General features: G+C 46.6%; 1 protein-coding gene across 3 annotated transcripts in view; it reads right to left on the bottom strand.

Moving 5' to 3' along the window:
• The window catches only part of LOC119977721 (piwi-like protein 4), a 110,983-nt gene that overhangs the window by 54,063 nt on the left and 40,079 nt on the right, over positions 1–16,841 (bottom strand). For all 3 annotated transcript variants that reach the window (XM_038818906.1, XM_038818905.1, XM_038818907.1), the window contains 4 exons: positions 12,448–12,569; positions 7,650–7,730; positions 4,605–4,802; positions 3,035–3,146 (listed from right to left, as the gene is read on the bottom strand). In XM_038818906.1, the coding sequence (XP_038674834.1) occupies positions 3,035–3,146; positions 4,605–4,802; positions 7,650–7,730; positions 12,448–12,569 (513 nt within the window). The remainder of the gene's footprint in view (positions 1–3,034; positions 3,147–4,604; positions 4,803–7,649; positions 7,731–12,447; positions 12,570–16,841) is intronic.

Raw genomic sequence — 16,841 nt, 5'->3', positions numbered from 1 at the left:
CAGCAAAGGTGGGTGGCACATGGGTAGCACTGTTGCTTCACAGCACCAAGGTCCCAGGTTTGATTCCCAGCTTGCATCACTCTCTGTGCAGAATCTGCGTGTTCTCCCTGTGTCTGCGTGGGTTTCCTCCGGGTGCTCCAGTTTCCTCCCACAAGTCCCGATAGACGTGCTGTTAAGTAATTTGGACATTCTGAATTCTCCCTCTGTGAACCTGAACAGGCGCTGGAATGTGGCGACTAAGGGCTTTTCACAATAAAACTTCAATGCAGTGTTAATGAAAGCCTACTTGTGACAATAAAGATTATTATTATGGACATCAGTTTTTAAACAATAGTTGAAAAACAATTTCATATCTATGTGAACTCAACTAAATATCTCATGAAATACCGATTTAAATAATGCTGGAACAAACAAAAGATAATGAAACAACCTATGATGACAAAAGCCGTAAGGGGGACATACTTCAAAATACTAAGATCCTGTCACGTGATTTGAAAAGTGTCTGACGTTAACAATGTTTCATCCATCTTAAGGGCCTAAAACAGGCATAAAATACCAATTTGTCAGTGCAGGTGCCTTTTGGCCACCTGAAATGAGCATAAACCCCATTTTGGTATTGAGCTCCTGTGTGAAACCCAGACTTCTAAATTTGTCAGTCGTTGAGAAGCATAAGCTATGAATGGTATTTCCAAACCTACAGATTCCTAAGCGGTGACTCCTTTCAGGGGACTACTGAAGGAAGCTTAAAAAAGGTCTAAAATGTGGAAAATGTAAGTATTATCTTAAGTCAGAGTGTTTATCCTGGCTACACTAAAACACTATACGCCAAAATCAGCCTGCTCTGACCCTCCTGCCAATAATGGTGCCTGCACCCCTTATTCCACACCAACCTCGCCACTCTTTCCCCACCGTCCCTCCCCAAAACAAACTTGATTGGGGTCTCAGTCGCTGCACAGGTCTACATTTTGTAAAGCCTCGCTAGACAAGCTGCATCGAGGCTCCTGATCTGCACATGCAGCTTGCTTGATTTATTCTGAGGATAAATTTATGAGCCTTTAGGCCTTGTTCCTGCGACAAATTTGGAGTACTTAGGAATTTAGGCCTCAAGAATATATTACACTGCTTGTCGATCTATTCCACACTTGATGAACAGATCTTTGCTCTGACTTTTAGCTCCATTGTGGCCTGTGAATGCACATATGAATAAGGAACAGCAAGAGGCCATTCGACGCTCAAGCCTGCTCTGTCATTTGATAAGTTCATTGCTGATCTGATTGTGGCCTCTGTCGTGATATGCAAACATGCAACCAATGAACACTCAGAATAGGACACAACTAATGGGCAGAGGTGGCATCACAAGGTGGTATGACATAAACACTATAAAAGGGATGAGGCACTCACACCCTGCCTCTTTCCACAGACAGACATCTAGAGAGTTAGACAGGGTTGATCAGCAGCATCACACCCCAGCACGTGGCTTAGAGCAAGCTGGTACAGTTAGACTGAGTTACTACAGTTAGATTAGCAGAGAGTCGAACTCATTTGAGAACTGTGTTAATAGTTCAATAAACATGTTGAACTCATTTCAGAGTCTGGAGCGTCCTTTAGTTAAGACTGCATTAAGTAGCAGCCTGTGTTATGCGAAGCAGCATAACACAACAGCCTCAACCCTACTTTCCTGCCTACCCTCTAATACCTTTGATTCCTTGTCAATCAAGAATCTAGCTAACCCAGTATTAAAAATATTCAATGATGCTGCCTCCAATACTCTTGGGTGAAGAGAATTCCACAGATGAATGACCCTCTTGAGAGAAAAACTCATCTTAAAATGGTGTTAAATACGGTCTGCAACATCATGCCTGCAATCTGCTTTGTGCCTCCATTTTAGATTTCCTTTCACTTCAGGTAAAAAAACAGGACATGCTGGAAATACCTGGCACATCTGGCAGCAGCATCTGTCGAGGGAGGAACAGACTTAACAACTGGGTTCTACTGGCTCACATGTAGCAGGAAAGGAGATGGACTGGGAAGCCGGATCGGGTGACTCCCCATCACCGTCAAACTCTGCCAGTCTAAGGGTCCAGAGCTGTCCGCCCCCTTCTGGGGCTCGCAGTGCGAGAGGCCCACACACTGTCCTTAATTGGAAATTGCCACGATTATGCTGCTGCTGGCAAATGTGGGCTCAGACTTAGTTTTCAGGCCAACGTCAGGGTCCCGAAGCCTGCGATAAAATTTAGCCCACCGTTTCAGGTTTGTGATCTTTCAGTAGAACTAGTTCCTGAAATGTTAACTTTTCTTTCCCTCTCCACAAATGCTGCCAGACTTGCCTAGTATTTTCAGCATTTTCTGTTTTATTTCAGATTTCCATCATCTGCAGTATTTTGTTTTTGTACTTCTTCTATTTCATGTGCTACTTTACTACGCCTGATTATTGTTATCTATCTTCCCCGTCAAAATTTTTGATTTTTCCAAAAGCTGAAATAATTGCTGGCCCCATGCTTTAATCGCGTTCAAATGATAAATTTCTTTGCTTGCCCATCGTTGGACAAGCTCACTTCTGATAGCCAAATCTGCGCAGGAAACTATGAATAAATATGCAGATAATGTCATCATGGAAAACTGTGTGCATTGAACGTATTGTATTTCTGACCAGCAGCAGGCATTCTCAAATGAACTTTGCATAATCAAAAAAGTTATCCTTACTTGTCACATCTCTAGAAAATGAATTTAATACAAAATGATAATTATTTTGTTCAACAGTTTGAAATTCATGTCCATTGAAAAACAACGTAGATTTAGCTCACACATAATACACTTATCCATTACCCTTCCTTCTTTGTTTAGTTTTTCTCCATTGGTATAGAGCTTGAACAATCAAGCAAACCTTTTAAGTCTCTTGATAACACCATAAAGCATATGGATAAGTTATATTACCAGCAAAATTCACAAACAAGCTCCTCATTTATATGACCCCTTTATTGACCTCGCAGATCAGAAAATGTACCTTATTTTACTTATGGTTCATTTTTCCCACCTGTGAATAATAGTCAATATAAGTAATCTCAGTTCCATCAGCCTTTTTGAATGCGTTGGTAGGTTTCACAGACCAGTCAATATCATCAATTCGATATGTTTTGTTATTGTACCTATGAGACGGAAACAGTGCATTACTCTTTTTACCTTTTTAAAAAGAAAACGATGGTCTAGATTTTCATTTAAGCTGTGCCCCTTCTCAGCATAATTCAACAAAAGGACAGTAAGTTTTTTTACCAACTCCTATGCTCGTTCTCCACTGGCCACTGCCACCACTGGCATCATTGCTGAGCTGATATTGAGCATATCTGTCCAAATAGGGGTGCGCACATAATAACATACAAATTTCAGAAAAACACCACCTTTCTCATTATTTATACCGTAGCAATGCTGTGATGTGGAGATGCCGGTGTTGGACTGGGGTGAGCACAGTAAGAAGTCTTACAACACCAGGTTAAAGTCCAACAGGTTTGTTTCAAACATGAGCTTTCGGAGCACTGTTCCTTCCTCAGGCGAATGCTGGACAGAGGAGGCTTGCTCATCCTGAAATCCAGTGTAAGTAAAAAAGGTGGAAGAGTTCTGTCAGATTATAATTGCCATACTGCTTAGGATCTTTAAACTTGGAAGTTTTGTATTTCTTCAAATATCTGCACTTAGGAAAATGGCTATGCAATACAGTAGCAGACCTCCAGGCCATTCCCTGGATAGTACAAGTCTGGGGTCAAAAGCCAGGATCGAGATACATCCAAAACGTGGACAGAAATCTTACTCTTCTTATCTCCACTATCACACCAGCCAAATGGAAAGTGTAATTTTCATCTGCAACAATACATGTTAATGTTTTTAAGTCTATAGGACTGAAATTGTGTTGAATCTCTGCTCTGAAAGCAAAGGAGCCCAACAGCAGTCATTCCAATTTCTACAATACTACAATATCAACTTAGCACTAATAACAGCGAACAAGAACTTAACAAGATACCCACAAAATCCTAATATTTTGATTTTATCAGCTGCATTTCAGATTTTCAAAGGACATTAATTTGCCTTGACACTAACCTGAAAGCTTTCACTAAAAATGGTGATTGGCATTGTTCACAATTAATCACTGCACTAGTTGCTCAACTCTGAAGAATTACAGTTGCATTTTTATGTGTGAAATATCCACTGAGTTTTCTCTTACAGGAATTACAACACTGCAGGTATAATTTATGAAATCGCAACCAACATCAAAAGGAAAACTTCGAACCCAGAACCTTTTACTACAACTACAACTAACTGATGAATTATGAGATAGCAGTACCAGAAATGCTGCAATTCAGCTGGACTTATTAGTTACAATTTCAGCAACTGAGTGAGAAAGTTGCTCCACTAATAATTACAAGGATTACAATTTCTGTTTGGTTTTGATTTTCTTCTTTGTAGTCATAATTTTTTAATCAGTGTAATTTAAAAAATATTTTTATCTTTGTTGTTATTCTGACTATCACTTCAAAATAAAATGATAAACACTTGCATGCCAAGCAGCATCATACTGTTCCACCTTTCTATTTTGAACCAACTTTTTTCTTTACCTTGTAAGGACAATGAATCCCACTAATTCCCTCATACAGGTATCAATGAAACGCTGATCACCAATTCTGTTGTACAGCTCAGTCATGAAGTCCAACACTGTTTCACTGCGTAGAACCTTATGGGTTACATCAACAGACAGTAAGATCTTGGTCTCATATCTCAAGATCGAAGTGGAGAAACCTGGCCATAGAGTCAACCTGAAATTAGAAAATATATAAAATTTAAATACCCTCTTAACAATAATACTATAGTATTGAGAGCAATCCTAAGTTTGATTGTTTTAGGATAAAAGAGGAAGAAAACTCAAAGATGACTGGATAGAAATCTGGGGCTGGATTCTCCATTTCAGGGACTATGTCCCCACGTCGTTGCGAAATCTGTGGTCTTTTATGCCAGGAAAACTGGCGTCAAAAGTTCACAGATTCACAGTCTCGCAGGGCACCAGCAGGCAGCTGCCGTGGATCTCGAAGCTCCAGCTGCCGATACGGCCTCCCGCACTTCATGGCCTCCAGTGGCCACGCCGTGCTCCGTGGTGGACTCAGCCCACGGACCTGGACCGCCGTAATAGTACCCCCAATCGGCCGCTCGCCCGACCCGGACCGCCCGCACACATAGGCCCCAGACTTGAATGAGGCCCCCCCACTCTGCCCTCTAATCGAACCCTGGTCCCTGGCGCTGTGAGGCAACAGTGCTAACCACTGTGCTACCGTGTGGCCACTGCCGGCATCGGGATCCTCCGTCCCTGCAGCTACCCAATGGGGTTTCCCATTATGGCCATCCCCATGCCATTGGGAAATCCGCTGGCGTGAGTGCACTGCCGGCAAAGTGGAGGATCCCGCTGACGGAGAATCCTGCACAGCATGTTTCAGAAACTTGAGAAACAGTTTGGAATTTGAACATTTTCTATTGATTGTACCTGGTTTCTCTGTCTGTATTCTACCATCTGGCAGCAGCTCCGTTAGGTTCAGTTCCTACTTCTCTATTGGGACATTTCACTCTTAGCTGATCACCGAATTGTTCCTGCTGGTCTCATGCTGCTCTGAATACTGTTCCCATGACACTAAACTCTCTCTGCTTTATTGCTGGACAGGGACCGTGGAACGTACTGCTGGCATGGATAGCGCCAGCCAACAATGCCTCTGGCAGCAGGGTCAGGGCCAGAGGTCCCCACAGTGTCTGGCACCGATGGGGCCAGGGCTGCAGAAGGCAGAGTGCTAGAAGGAACAACTAGATGTGGGGATGGGGAAGGAAGCAAACGGGGCAGGATCTGCAGTATAGACCGGGGCCACCATGTAGCCTGGTGGACCTGGTTGGGCTCAGGAGTATGCACCATGCTAACATGTCTGACTTTCATCCCCACCCAGGACCCTCAAATCCCCTCAAGCATTCTCCATCCTTGCGTGTCCTACCTTCTCTCAGAGTGCCATCCAGCGAGCCAGTTATGCTGACAAACCTTGTACATTCATCCCCAGCCACATTAGGAACCACTAGACGCCAGACCTCTGCTGGGAACATTAGGGAGATGGTGCTCAGCTACCCTCCGCTGATCCACACACTTACCCTTTGGTCGCAAGAAGATTCACAGTGCACAAGGCCTACTCTTTATTGTTTGATTGTTGGCAGCTGCTTCTAACGTACTTTAGAAATTTAGAACAGTACAGCACAGTACAGTACTGATGCTCCTAGAGTTCAGGCACAGTGTTCAGGCATCTATGTTTGCTGGACATACAGTGCACTGATCATCCTATGGTACATGGCACGTGTTCCCTTGAGGAGGCTCATAAGAGTTGAGGAGCGTGAAGTGCTATCACAACTAAGGCTACTTCCTCATTTGAAATAGCCTTCAGCTATGAAGCTAGAGGTCGCTCACAGTCAAAGGGAGTGAAATTGAACTTCAAAATAGAAGCCGCAGCAGATCTCTGAGCTGGAAGTGTTTGGTAGGACAGGCAGACAGCAGCTGTGGTTGCTCCTGTTATGGATCTCCACAATATTTAAAGGTGGTTTGAAGACCTCACAGTTGCAAAGCCCCTCACCCACCCCAGCCCAGGGGTGACCATCCACACCCCCGACCTCGAGTGCTTCAACCCCCTGACCAAGCCCAACCCCCTGAGGAGTTCCACCCACCCACTCCCCGAGTGCACTGGGCAATAGGGAGAGAAAAGAGCTAGCGTATCAAGTCCGATGACTCTTTGTCAAAGCTTTACAACGGCATGGTTGGCGGGGCATGCGTCGGTTGGGGGCTGCTCTTTGTGGTCCCGCGGTCCCCCCCCCCCCCCCCCCGGTGATTCTCCATGCGCGATGGCCCGCGTGGCCACCGAGATAGGCCAGTCCCGCCGGCGCCGTTCACGTGTAGTCCTACCTGGCGGGACTTCGGCATTCATCCTGCGGCGGCGGCGGGGGGGGGGGGGGGGGGGGGGGTGGGGGGGGGGGGGGGGGGGGTCCCGACCCCGGGGTGGGGGCCTCCACCGTGGCCTGTCCCGCGATCGGGGCCTACCAATCGGCAGGCCGGCTTCTCCTGGCGGGGGCATATGTTCCTCCGTGTCGGGCCCCTGTAGCTCTCCGCCATGTTGTGTCGGGGCTGGCGCGGAGAAGAAATCTAGTGCACATGCGCAAGTTCGCGCCAGTCGTCGCGTGAATTCGCGCAGGCCGTAACGCGCATGCTCAGACCAGCGGCACCCGTTTGACGCCGGTATCGGCAGCTGGAGCTGTATGAGTCGCTCCAGTGCCATGCTGGCCCAATGTGGGGTGCAGGACTGCTGCTCCAAGGGGCTTGTTGACACCATCGTAAAACGCGTTTACAACAGCGTCAGCACTTACCCTCGGGATCAGAGAATCCCGTCCAGGTTTTCTCAAATCACCTGTGTGCGAAGTGTAGTAACCAATAGGGGTAAAATTCTACAAAATACAATCACTGACTATTTCTAATCAAGAAAGGAAAAAGCGTTTATTTTCTAATAACAGTACAGTAATTCACTATGGTTCACAAAGTCATAATATTACCAATATTGCAGAAGATTAGGTCTATAATCAAATAAATGTCCTACCGATGTTGAGGAATCTGAATTGGAGTTGATGGATTATAAAAGTTTCGCCCAATTTGGTACATTGACAGCATTTTCAGAACCCTATTTAAAAACATAAGTGTTTCAAATTTTTTATTTATGTAAAAGCTTGGCCTATTGTACAGAGAAATAATTTTACTTGCATTATGAATGAATTCATTTGGTTTTCTTTGGTTGTTTCAAACGCATTTTATTCAAACTTGTATCAAAGTAGGTTACAGCAAATAAACACCTCAGGAAACATTTTTCCCAACAATCAACTATAGTTTGTACAGATTTTCCTCCTTTTTCCGCCACTCCAGCAACAGCCGTCACCGTGCAATCAGAGAAGCGAAGCCCATGACATCGGCCTTCCTCCTCTCCATGAGCTCCGCCCAAATATCGCCACCAAAGAGTCCGGGTCCACTCCGTCCTCCACTATCCTGGCTAAGACCGCGAACACTCCCGCCCAGAATCTTCCCTATTTTTCACAACCCCAAAGCATGTGTGCATGATTCGCTGGCCCCCGCCCACACCTCTCACACTCATCTGCTACCCCCTGAAAGAACCCACTCATTCTCGCCCAAGTCATATGCACCCTGTGCACCACCTTGAACTGTATCAGGCACATCCTTGCACAAGAGGAGGTCCCATTTACCCTTCGCAGTTCCTCACTCCATATTCCCCAATTGATCTCCATTCCCAACTCCGCTTCCCATTTCTCCTTGATCTTCACCACCCGCTCGCCTCCCTGCTCCCCCAGCCACTTATATATATCCCCAATTCTTCCCTCTCCACATCCGGAAGCAGCAGTCGCTCCAGCAAGGTGTAACCCAGCAATCTAGGGAACCCCTTCCAGACCTTTCGTGCAAAGTCCCTAACCTGCAGATACCTGAACTCACTACCCCTCGGCAGCTCTACCCCCTCCCTTAGCTCCTCCAGATTGGCGAACCCTTCTTCCAAATACAAATCCCTCACCCTGACCAGCCCCACTTCCCTCCACCTCCTGTACACACTATCCATCCCCCCCAGCTCAAACCCATGATTCTCGCACAGCGGCGTTAGCACTAACATTCCTTTCACCCTAAAATGCCTCCTCAGCTGATTCCATATCTTCACCGTGGACTGCACCATTGGGCTCCCTGAATACCTACTCGGATCCATTGGCAATGCTGCCGTCACCAGAGCCCTCAAACTAAACCCCGAACAAGATTCCTCCTCCATCCTAACCCACTGTACCCCTTCTCCATCCCGCCCACCCCCCCGCGCCTTGTCCACATTCGCCGCCCAATAATAATGAAGCATGTTTGGCAATGCCAACCCCCCCCTGCTGCCTCTGCCTCTGTAGCAGTGTCCTCCCCACCCTCGGCACATTCCCCGCCCATACATAATCAGAGATGATTGTGTCCACTTTCCAAAAAAGGCCTTTGGTACAAAGATCGGGAGAGCCGGAAAGATAAACAAGAACCTCGGTAAATATTCATTTCCGCCACTTGGACCCTCCCCACCAATGTTAAGTACAGTGTATCCCACCTCTTAAGATCCTCCCTGACCTCCTCCACCAGCTTTGTTAAGTTCCACTTATGGAGCCCCTTCCATTCCCTCGCAATCTGAATCCCCAAATACCTAACCTATCCCTCGCTACTATAAATGGCATACCCCGAAATTAGCCCGCTGTGCCAGCTCATTCACCAGGAATACCTCGCTTTTCCCTACATTAGGCTTGTATCCCGAGAACCCTCCAAACCTCCCCAACAGGCCCATAATCCTTCCCATGCTCTACAATGGATCCGAAACATACAGCAGGAGGTCATCGGCATAGAGTGACACCCGATGCTCCCTCTGTCCCTCATTATCCCCCGCCACTCTGTTGAGCCCCTGAGAGCCATCGCCAATGGCTCTATAGCCAGCGCAAACAGCAGCAGCTATAGCAGGCACCCCTGGCTTGTGCCCCTGTGTAAGTCAAAGCTTTGTGAGCTCATATCATTCGTCCTCACCCTCGCTCTTAGCACCACATACAGCAATCGCACCCATGCCACAAATCTCAGCCCAAACCCAAACCTTCCCAAAACTTCGAACAAGTACCACCACTCCACCTGATCAAATGCTTTCTCCGCGTCCATGGACACCACCACATCCGGTACCAGAGCTCTCGACTGATTCACCACCACATTCAACAGCCGTCTTATATTATTCGCGAGCTGCCTGCCCTTCACGAAGCCTGTTTGATCTTCTGCAACCACCCCTGGGAAACAATCCTCCATCCTCCCCGCAACAACTTAGCCAATACTTTCACATCCGTGTTCAATAGTGATATGGGTCTATATGACCCACATTCCACCAGATCCTTCCCTTTTTTGGGATTAGTGTGATTACTGCCTGCTTCATCGTCTCTGACAATTTCCCCTTCTCCAGTGCTTCATTAAACGCCCCCAACAGATGTGGTGCCATGTCTGCTGCAAATTTCTTATAAAATTTTGCCGGGTACCCATCTGGTCCAGGGGCCTTCCCCAACTTCATACCCCTGATACTATCCAGCACCTCCCTCAGCCCCAGAGGCTCCTCCAACACCTGCCTCATTGCTTCCTCCACCTGGGGAAATTCCAGCTTGTCCAGAAACCACCCCATGTCCCCCTCCTCTCCTCCTGGGTCTGCCTCATAAAGTCCCTGGCAATACTCTCTAAATGACTCATTTATCTTTCCTGGCTCTGACACCACATCCCCAGCCCCAGTCCGGATCTTCAATATTTCCCTGGATGCAGCCTCCCTCCGCAGCTGGTGTGCCAGCATGCGGCTCGGCTTCTCCCCATACTCGTATTGCACCCCTCTTGCCCAATGCAGTTGCCCTACCACCCTCTCCGTTGTCAGGCTGCCAAATTGCCCCTGCAATGTTTTCCTCCTTGCCAATCCCTCCACAATGGGCACCCTCGAATATTCTCTGTCCACCTCCACTATCTCGCTCACTAGACGGTCATGTTCCACCCTCCTTTCCTTATTCGCACGAACCGTAAATGAGATAATTTCTCCCTGGACCACTGCCCTCAGTGCTTCCCAAAAATTGCCCGCCGACACCTCCCCATTCTGATTGAACTCCACATAATCCCTAATCGCCAACCGCACCTTATCACAAAAACCTCCATCTGCCAACAACCTCAAGTCAAACCTCCACCCCGGCCTCTGCTCTCATCCCGTACTGAACCGAATATCCAGCCAGTGCCGTGCATGATCCGAGATAACTATCCCCGCATACTCTGCCCACTCCAATCAAAATCTCCCGACTCACTACAAAGTAATCAATCCTCGAATATACCTTATAGACGTGTGAAAAAAAGGAATACTCCCTTCCCCCTGGGTTCTGAAAGTGCCATGGATCCACCATACCCATCCTCTCCATAAACCCCCCCCAGCTCCCTTGCCATTTGTACCCTGCCCATCGACCTGGGGCTTGATCTATCCACCCTCGGCTCCAGGACACAGTTAAAATCTCCTCCCATGATCAACTGGTACGTGGCCAAATCTGGGATTGCTGTAGCAACACCCTCATAAAACCCACATCATCCCAATTTGGGGCATATATATTTACCAACACTACCGGTGTCCCTTCCAATACCCGACTCACAATCACATATCTCCCACCTGGATCCCTCACCTCCTTCGCACTCACTAATCCCATTTGTTTGCTCATTAAATTCACCACATCCCTCGATTTCGAATCAAACCCCGAGTGAAAAACCTGCCCAACCCACCCCTTCCTTAACCTAACCTGGTCCTTCACATGGAGGTGTGTCTCCTGCAAAAAGACCACCCCCGCTTTCAAGCTCCCGAGGTGCGCGAACACCCGCAACCTTTTAACCGGCCCATTCAGTCCCCGGACGTTCCCCGTTACCACCCTTACCGGAGACTTGCGCCTCCAATTCCCTCTACCGTCTGTCATCTTCCCCACTTAACTCCTGTCCCTTAATGAATTCATTTGTATACATTGACGAAAAGTTCAAAATGTTTTCAACTTTGGAACCAGAAGATTCTTATTATCTATTTGTCTTCTGGCAATTCCATTAAAAAGATTATTGAGAATACAAAACATCCTGGGCAGCAGAGGTTGTCAGTTGAATTTATGCCTCGTGTACCGGATTCGATATACCAGTTGCACTCAGATTCTTATTTTGACTGGGCCTTTAAATTCCAGGTGGAATTCCAGGAGTAAACTATCACTCAAGTAAGGTTATTAATCCCAGAGGATATTGATTACCTTCTCTGTTCCAGTGGGAGCTGAAGTGTTTACAGCTCACGTCGGCATTTAGAGTGCTACATTCTGCCTTACAGGATTGGATTAGCTTGAGCTGGGGCAGGTGCCATTGATGCATCCTTGCAGATGCCAGCAGCCTAACCTGGCTATAAAGGTGGCCCTGCCAACTGTCATTTATTTCCAAAATTTGAGAATGAGTCTCCTGCCTTGGGTGAAGCAGGCATGAGTTCCATGTTGCTAGCTTAAATAGACTGGAACAGGATCCCAAGAATGGCCACACACCAGTACTTAAGTAAGTATGGACTGGGAGTATACAATGCTCCAGGGTACACAATTGTGTGCATATTGTAATGGTTTTGAAATGCAGAAAGCATCCATGCTCCAGAAAAATAAGCACATAGGTGACACCTTCTTTGTGCCCAAGATGTTCAGTGAGCCTCAATGGGAAAACACATCTGGGAGCCTGTGAACAACTGTTTCCTAATTTCCAAATATCGTTTGATTACTCCAATCAATGTTATGCAATTTATTTTATATCACTGAGAATTAACTCACTTTTTAATTGTGATATTGAAGAACTGGATGCACATGGGAGAATCCTGTGGAAACTCACTGGTCAGAGTTATTACTATATTAACTATCTGGCCATTTTTCATCATGCTTGTCACTTTCGTAACCTAAAATAAGATATGAGTTTAGTAGAGCATTTAAAAGCAAGTGAAATAAGACCCGCAATGTTCTTTACCTCGGAGAGCTACCTTACAACCTGAGACAAAATAAAATGCTTTACCTCTGTTTTGATGACCACTGGTGCACGCTGGAAGTACTGATACGAGAACTAAGGTACCAGAGGGCCTCACAACAAAAACTGAACAGTATTTCTCCTTGGAAGCACTGGGAACACTAAACAAACATGGGCTGGGAAATTCCTCAGACCTGTTCCTGCTCTGCCATGTGTATGTATTTAAGCAGGCTTTTTGAACTTCTGGTAAAGTAAAGCCGGCAGGTCGTCAGCAGCTTTGTGGAATTTGCAAGATAAAAACAAGAACAAAATGATGAGAAAGAGAATTTTTATTAAGTAGTGGTGAGCAAGAAGATGGGAGAGGGAAAATTAAACAAGAATGAGAGGCATTGAAGAGATAAGAGGGCAACAAGAATGTAGCGGCACAGATGCTTTTGCAGAATATCATCAGGGGAGGTGCAGGCATAGTGGTATTGTCGCTGGACTAGTAATCCAGAGACCCAGGGTAATGATCTGGGGACCTGGATTCAAATCCGTGGTGAAATTTAAATGCAATAAAATATAATGATGGGCATGAAACCATTGTTGTAAAAACCCATCTGGTTCTGCCATCTTGGGCCTTGACTGACCTACAACCGCTCCAAAAACACAGCATCCGAGGGACAACTGCTAACCTATCTGACATCCGGGGGCTTGTGCCAAAGTTGGGAGAGCTGTTTCACAGACTAGTCAAGCAACAGCCTGACATAGTCAAACTCATAGAATCATACCTTATAGATAAGGTCCCAGACACCACTGTCACCATTACCACGTACCGTCCACCAGCAGCTAGTGAATCAGTACTCCTCCATGTTGAACACCATTTGGAGGAAGCACTGAGGATGGCAAGAGGTCAGAATACACGCTGGACGGGGGACTTCAATGTCCATACACCCCACTCTACCATTACCACCAAGCTCGGGATCAACCCTGGTTCATTGAAGAGTGCAGGAGCAACATCGGGTATACTTAAAAATGAGATATCAACCTGGTGAAGTTACAACACAGGACTACTTGTGTGCCAGACAGCATAAGCAGCAGGTAATAGACAGAGCTAAGCGATTTCACAATGAACGCATCAGATCTAAGCTCCGCAGTCCTGCCACCTCCAGCCGTGAATGGTGGTGGACATTTAAACAACTCAATGATGGAGGAGCCCAGCATATCTGTGCAAAAGATAAGGCTGAAGTATTCACAATAATCTTCAGCCAGAAGTGCTGAGTGGATGATCCATCTCAGTCTCCTCCTGAGGTCCCCAGCATCACAGACGTCAGCCTTCAGCCAATACCATTCCCTCCATGTGATATCAAGAAATGGCTGAAGGCATTGGATACTGCAAAGGCTATGGGCTCTGACAATATTCTGGCAATAGTACTGAAGGCTTGTGCTCCAGAACCTGCCGCACCCCTAGCCAAGCTGTTCCAGAATAGCTACAACACTGACAATGTGGAAAATTGTCAGGTGTGTCCTGTACACAAGAACAGGACAAATTCAACCTAGCCAATTACCATCCTATCAGTCTACTCTCCATCATCAGCAAAGTGATGGAAGGAGTCATCAACAGTGCTATCAATCAGCACTTACTCAGCAATAACCTGCTCACGGATGATCAGTTTGCATTCCGCCAGGCTCACTCAGCTCCTGACCTCATTACAGCCCATTTGAAACATGGACAAAAGTGCTGAACGCCAGAGGTGGGGTGAGAGTAACTGCCCTTGACATCAAGGCAGTGTTTGACAGAGTATGGCATCAAGGAGCCCTAGCTAAACTGGAGTCAATGGAATGAGGAGGAAAACTCCCCACTGGTTAGAGTCATGCCTGGCACAAAAGCAGATGGTTGTGGTGGTTGGAGGTCAATAGTCTGAGCTCCAGAACATCTCTGCAGGAGTTCCTCAGGGTCGTGTCCTAAGCCCAACCATCTGCAATTGCTTCATCAATGATCTCCCTTCCATCATAAGGTCAGAAGTGTGGATGTTTGCAGATGATTGCACAATGTTTAGCACCATTCATGACTTCTCAGATAATGAAGCAGTCCATGTCCAAATGCAGCAAGACCTGGACGTTATCCAGGCTTGGGCTGACAAGTGGCTAGTTATATTCGAGCCACACAATTAACATCAATGACCATCTCCTGCAAGAGAGGATCTAACCATTGCCCCTTGAAATTCAATGGCATTAACATCGCTGAATTCCCTACAATCAATAACCTGGGGTTACCCTTGGGCTTTGACAAAGGGTCACCTGGACTCGAAACATTAGCATTTTTCTCTCCCTGCAGATGCTGCCAGACCTGCTGAGATTTGCAGCATTTTCTCTTTGGTTCCTGGGGTTACCCTTGATCTGAAACCGAACTGGACTAACCATATTAATACTGTGGCTACCAGAGCAGATCAAAGGCTAGGATTCCTGCAGCAAGTAACTGACCTCCTAACCCCTCAAAGCCTGAGCAGCATCTGCAAGGTACAAGCCAGGAGTGTAATGGAATGCTCTCCACTTGCCTGGATGAGTGCAGCTTCAACAACATACAAGATGCTCGATACCATCCAGGACAAAGCAGCTTGCTTGATTGCTCCCCCTTCCACAAATATTCAAACCCTCCACCGCTGACAAACAGTGGCAGCGTGTGTATGATCTACAAGATACACTGCAGTAACTCACCAAGGTTCCTTAGACAGCACCAACCCCACGACCACTACCATCTAGAAGGACAGTAAGAAGTCTTACAACACCAGGTTAAAGTCCAACATGTTTGTTTCAAACACTAGCTTTTGGAGCACTGCTTCTTCCTCAGGTGAATTAAGAGGTATGTTCCAGAAACATATATATAGACAAATTCAAAGATGCCAGACAATGCTTAGAATGCGAGCATTAGCAGGTGATTAAGTCGTTACAGATCCAGAGATAGGGGTAACCCCAGGTTAAAGAGGTGTGAATTGTCTCAAGCCAGGACAGTCGGTAGGATTTCACAAGCCCAGGCCAGATGGTGGGGGATGAATGTAATGCGACATGAATCCCAGGTCCCTAGAAGGACAAGAGCATCAGGTGCCTGGGAACCCCACAACCTCGAAGTTCCCCTCCAAGTCACTCACCACCTTGACTTGGAAATATATCGCCGTTCCTTCACTGTCACTGTGTCAAAATTCTGGACCCCCCTCCCTAACAGCACTGTGAGTGTATCTACACCACCGGAACTGCAGCGGCTCAAGAAGGCGACTCACCACCACCTTCTGAAAGGCAGCTAGGGATGGGAAATAAATGCTGACTTAACTAACGATGTCCACATCCCGTAAATGAATTTTAAAAAGGCTTTACAACACTCCATAGAATAAATGGCACAAAAACAACACAGTTGGTTGAAAAAGTCCTGTATTTATCCTCCACTTCAACATCCTCCCATCGATCATTGTAAACCTCTACTCCCTTCTCCTTCATATGATTGTTCCTCACAGATAGAGGCGTCATTTTGTCCGTCAGCCCTGATCTTATCCCTCTTCCCTTTCAGGCCCCCCTCCAGGTTGTGACAACCCCCTCACTTGCCTAACCCTGGGGAGGCCCCTGGTAATGGAATGAGGAGGAAAACTCCCCACTGTACCAACAACATAGGCAAGTCTAGGAAAGAGGACCTGTTTAGAGATTATAAAGAGCTAGGATTCAAATTAAAAAACAGGTCCTCAAGGGTCATAATCTCCGGATTACTGCCCGAGCCACGTGAAAATTGGCATAGGGAGGCAAGAATAAGGGAAGTTAACACGTGGCTGAAAGAGTGGTGTGGGAAAGAGGGGTTCCTTTTCATGGGACACTGGCATCAGTTTTGGGACAGGGGGGACCTATACCGTTGGGATGGTCTCCACCTGAACCGAGCTGGGACCAGTGTTCTGGCGAAAAGAGTAAATAGGGTGGTCAATAGGACTTTAAACTAGAGATTGGGGGGAAGGGAAAGTCAGGGAACCAAGAGGTGAAGGAATCAGTGGGAAGCGTAGCTGCTTAGGATTACAAAAAATCACGAAAAGACAGAGCTCAGGAGAGGTTACGATAGTCCCCATCTCACAAAATATGACACAGTGTATGGAAAGGCTCAGTAAACCAAGGTCCACCACACTAAGAAAACAAAAAGGGACAGTCAATAGGGAATTAAAGGTGCTATATTTAAATGCCCGCAGTGTACGGA

This window comes from Scyliorhinus canicula, chromosome 14 (genome assembly GCF_902713615.1).
Source record: "Scyliorhinus canicula chromosome 14, sScyCan1.1, whole genome shotgun sequence".
Lineage (NCBI taxonomy): Eukaryota > Metazoa > Chordata > Chondrichthyes > Carcharhiniformes > Scyliorhinidae > Scyliorhinus > Scyliorhinus canicula.
This window is presented reverse-complemented; position numbering and strand designations above follow the sequence as displayed.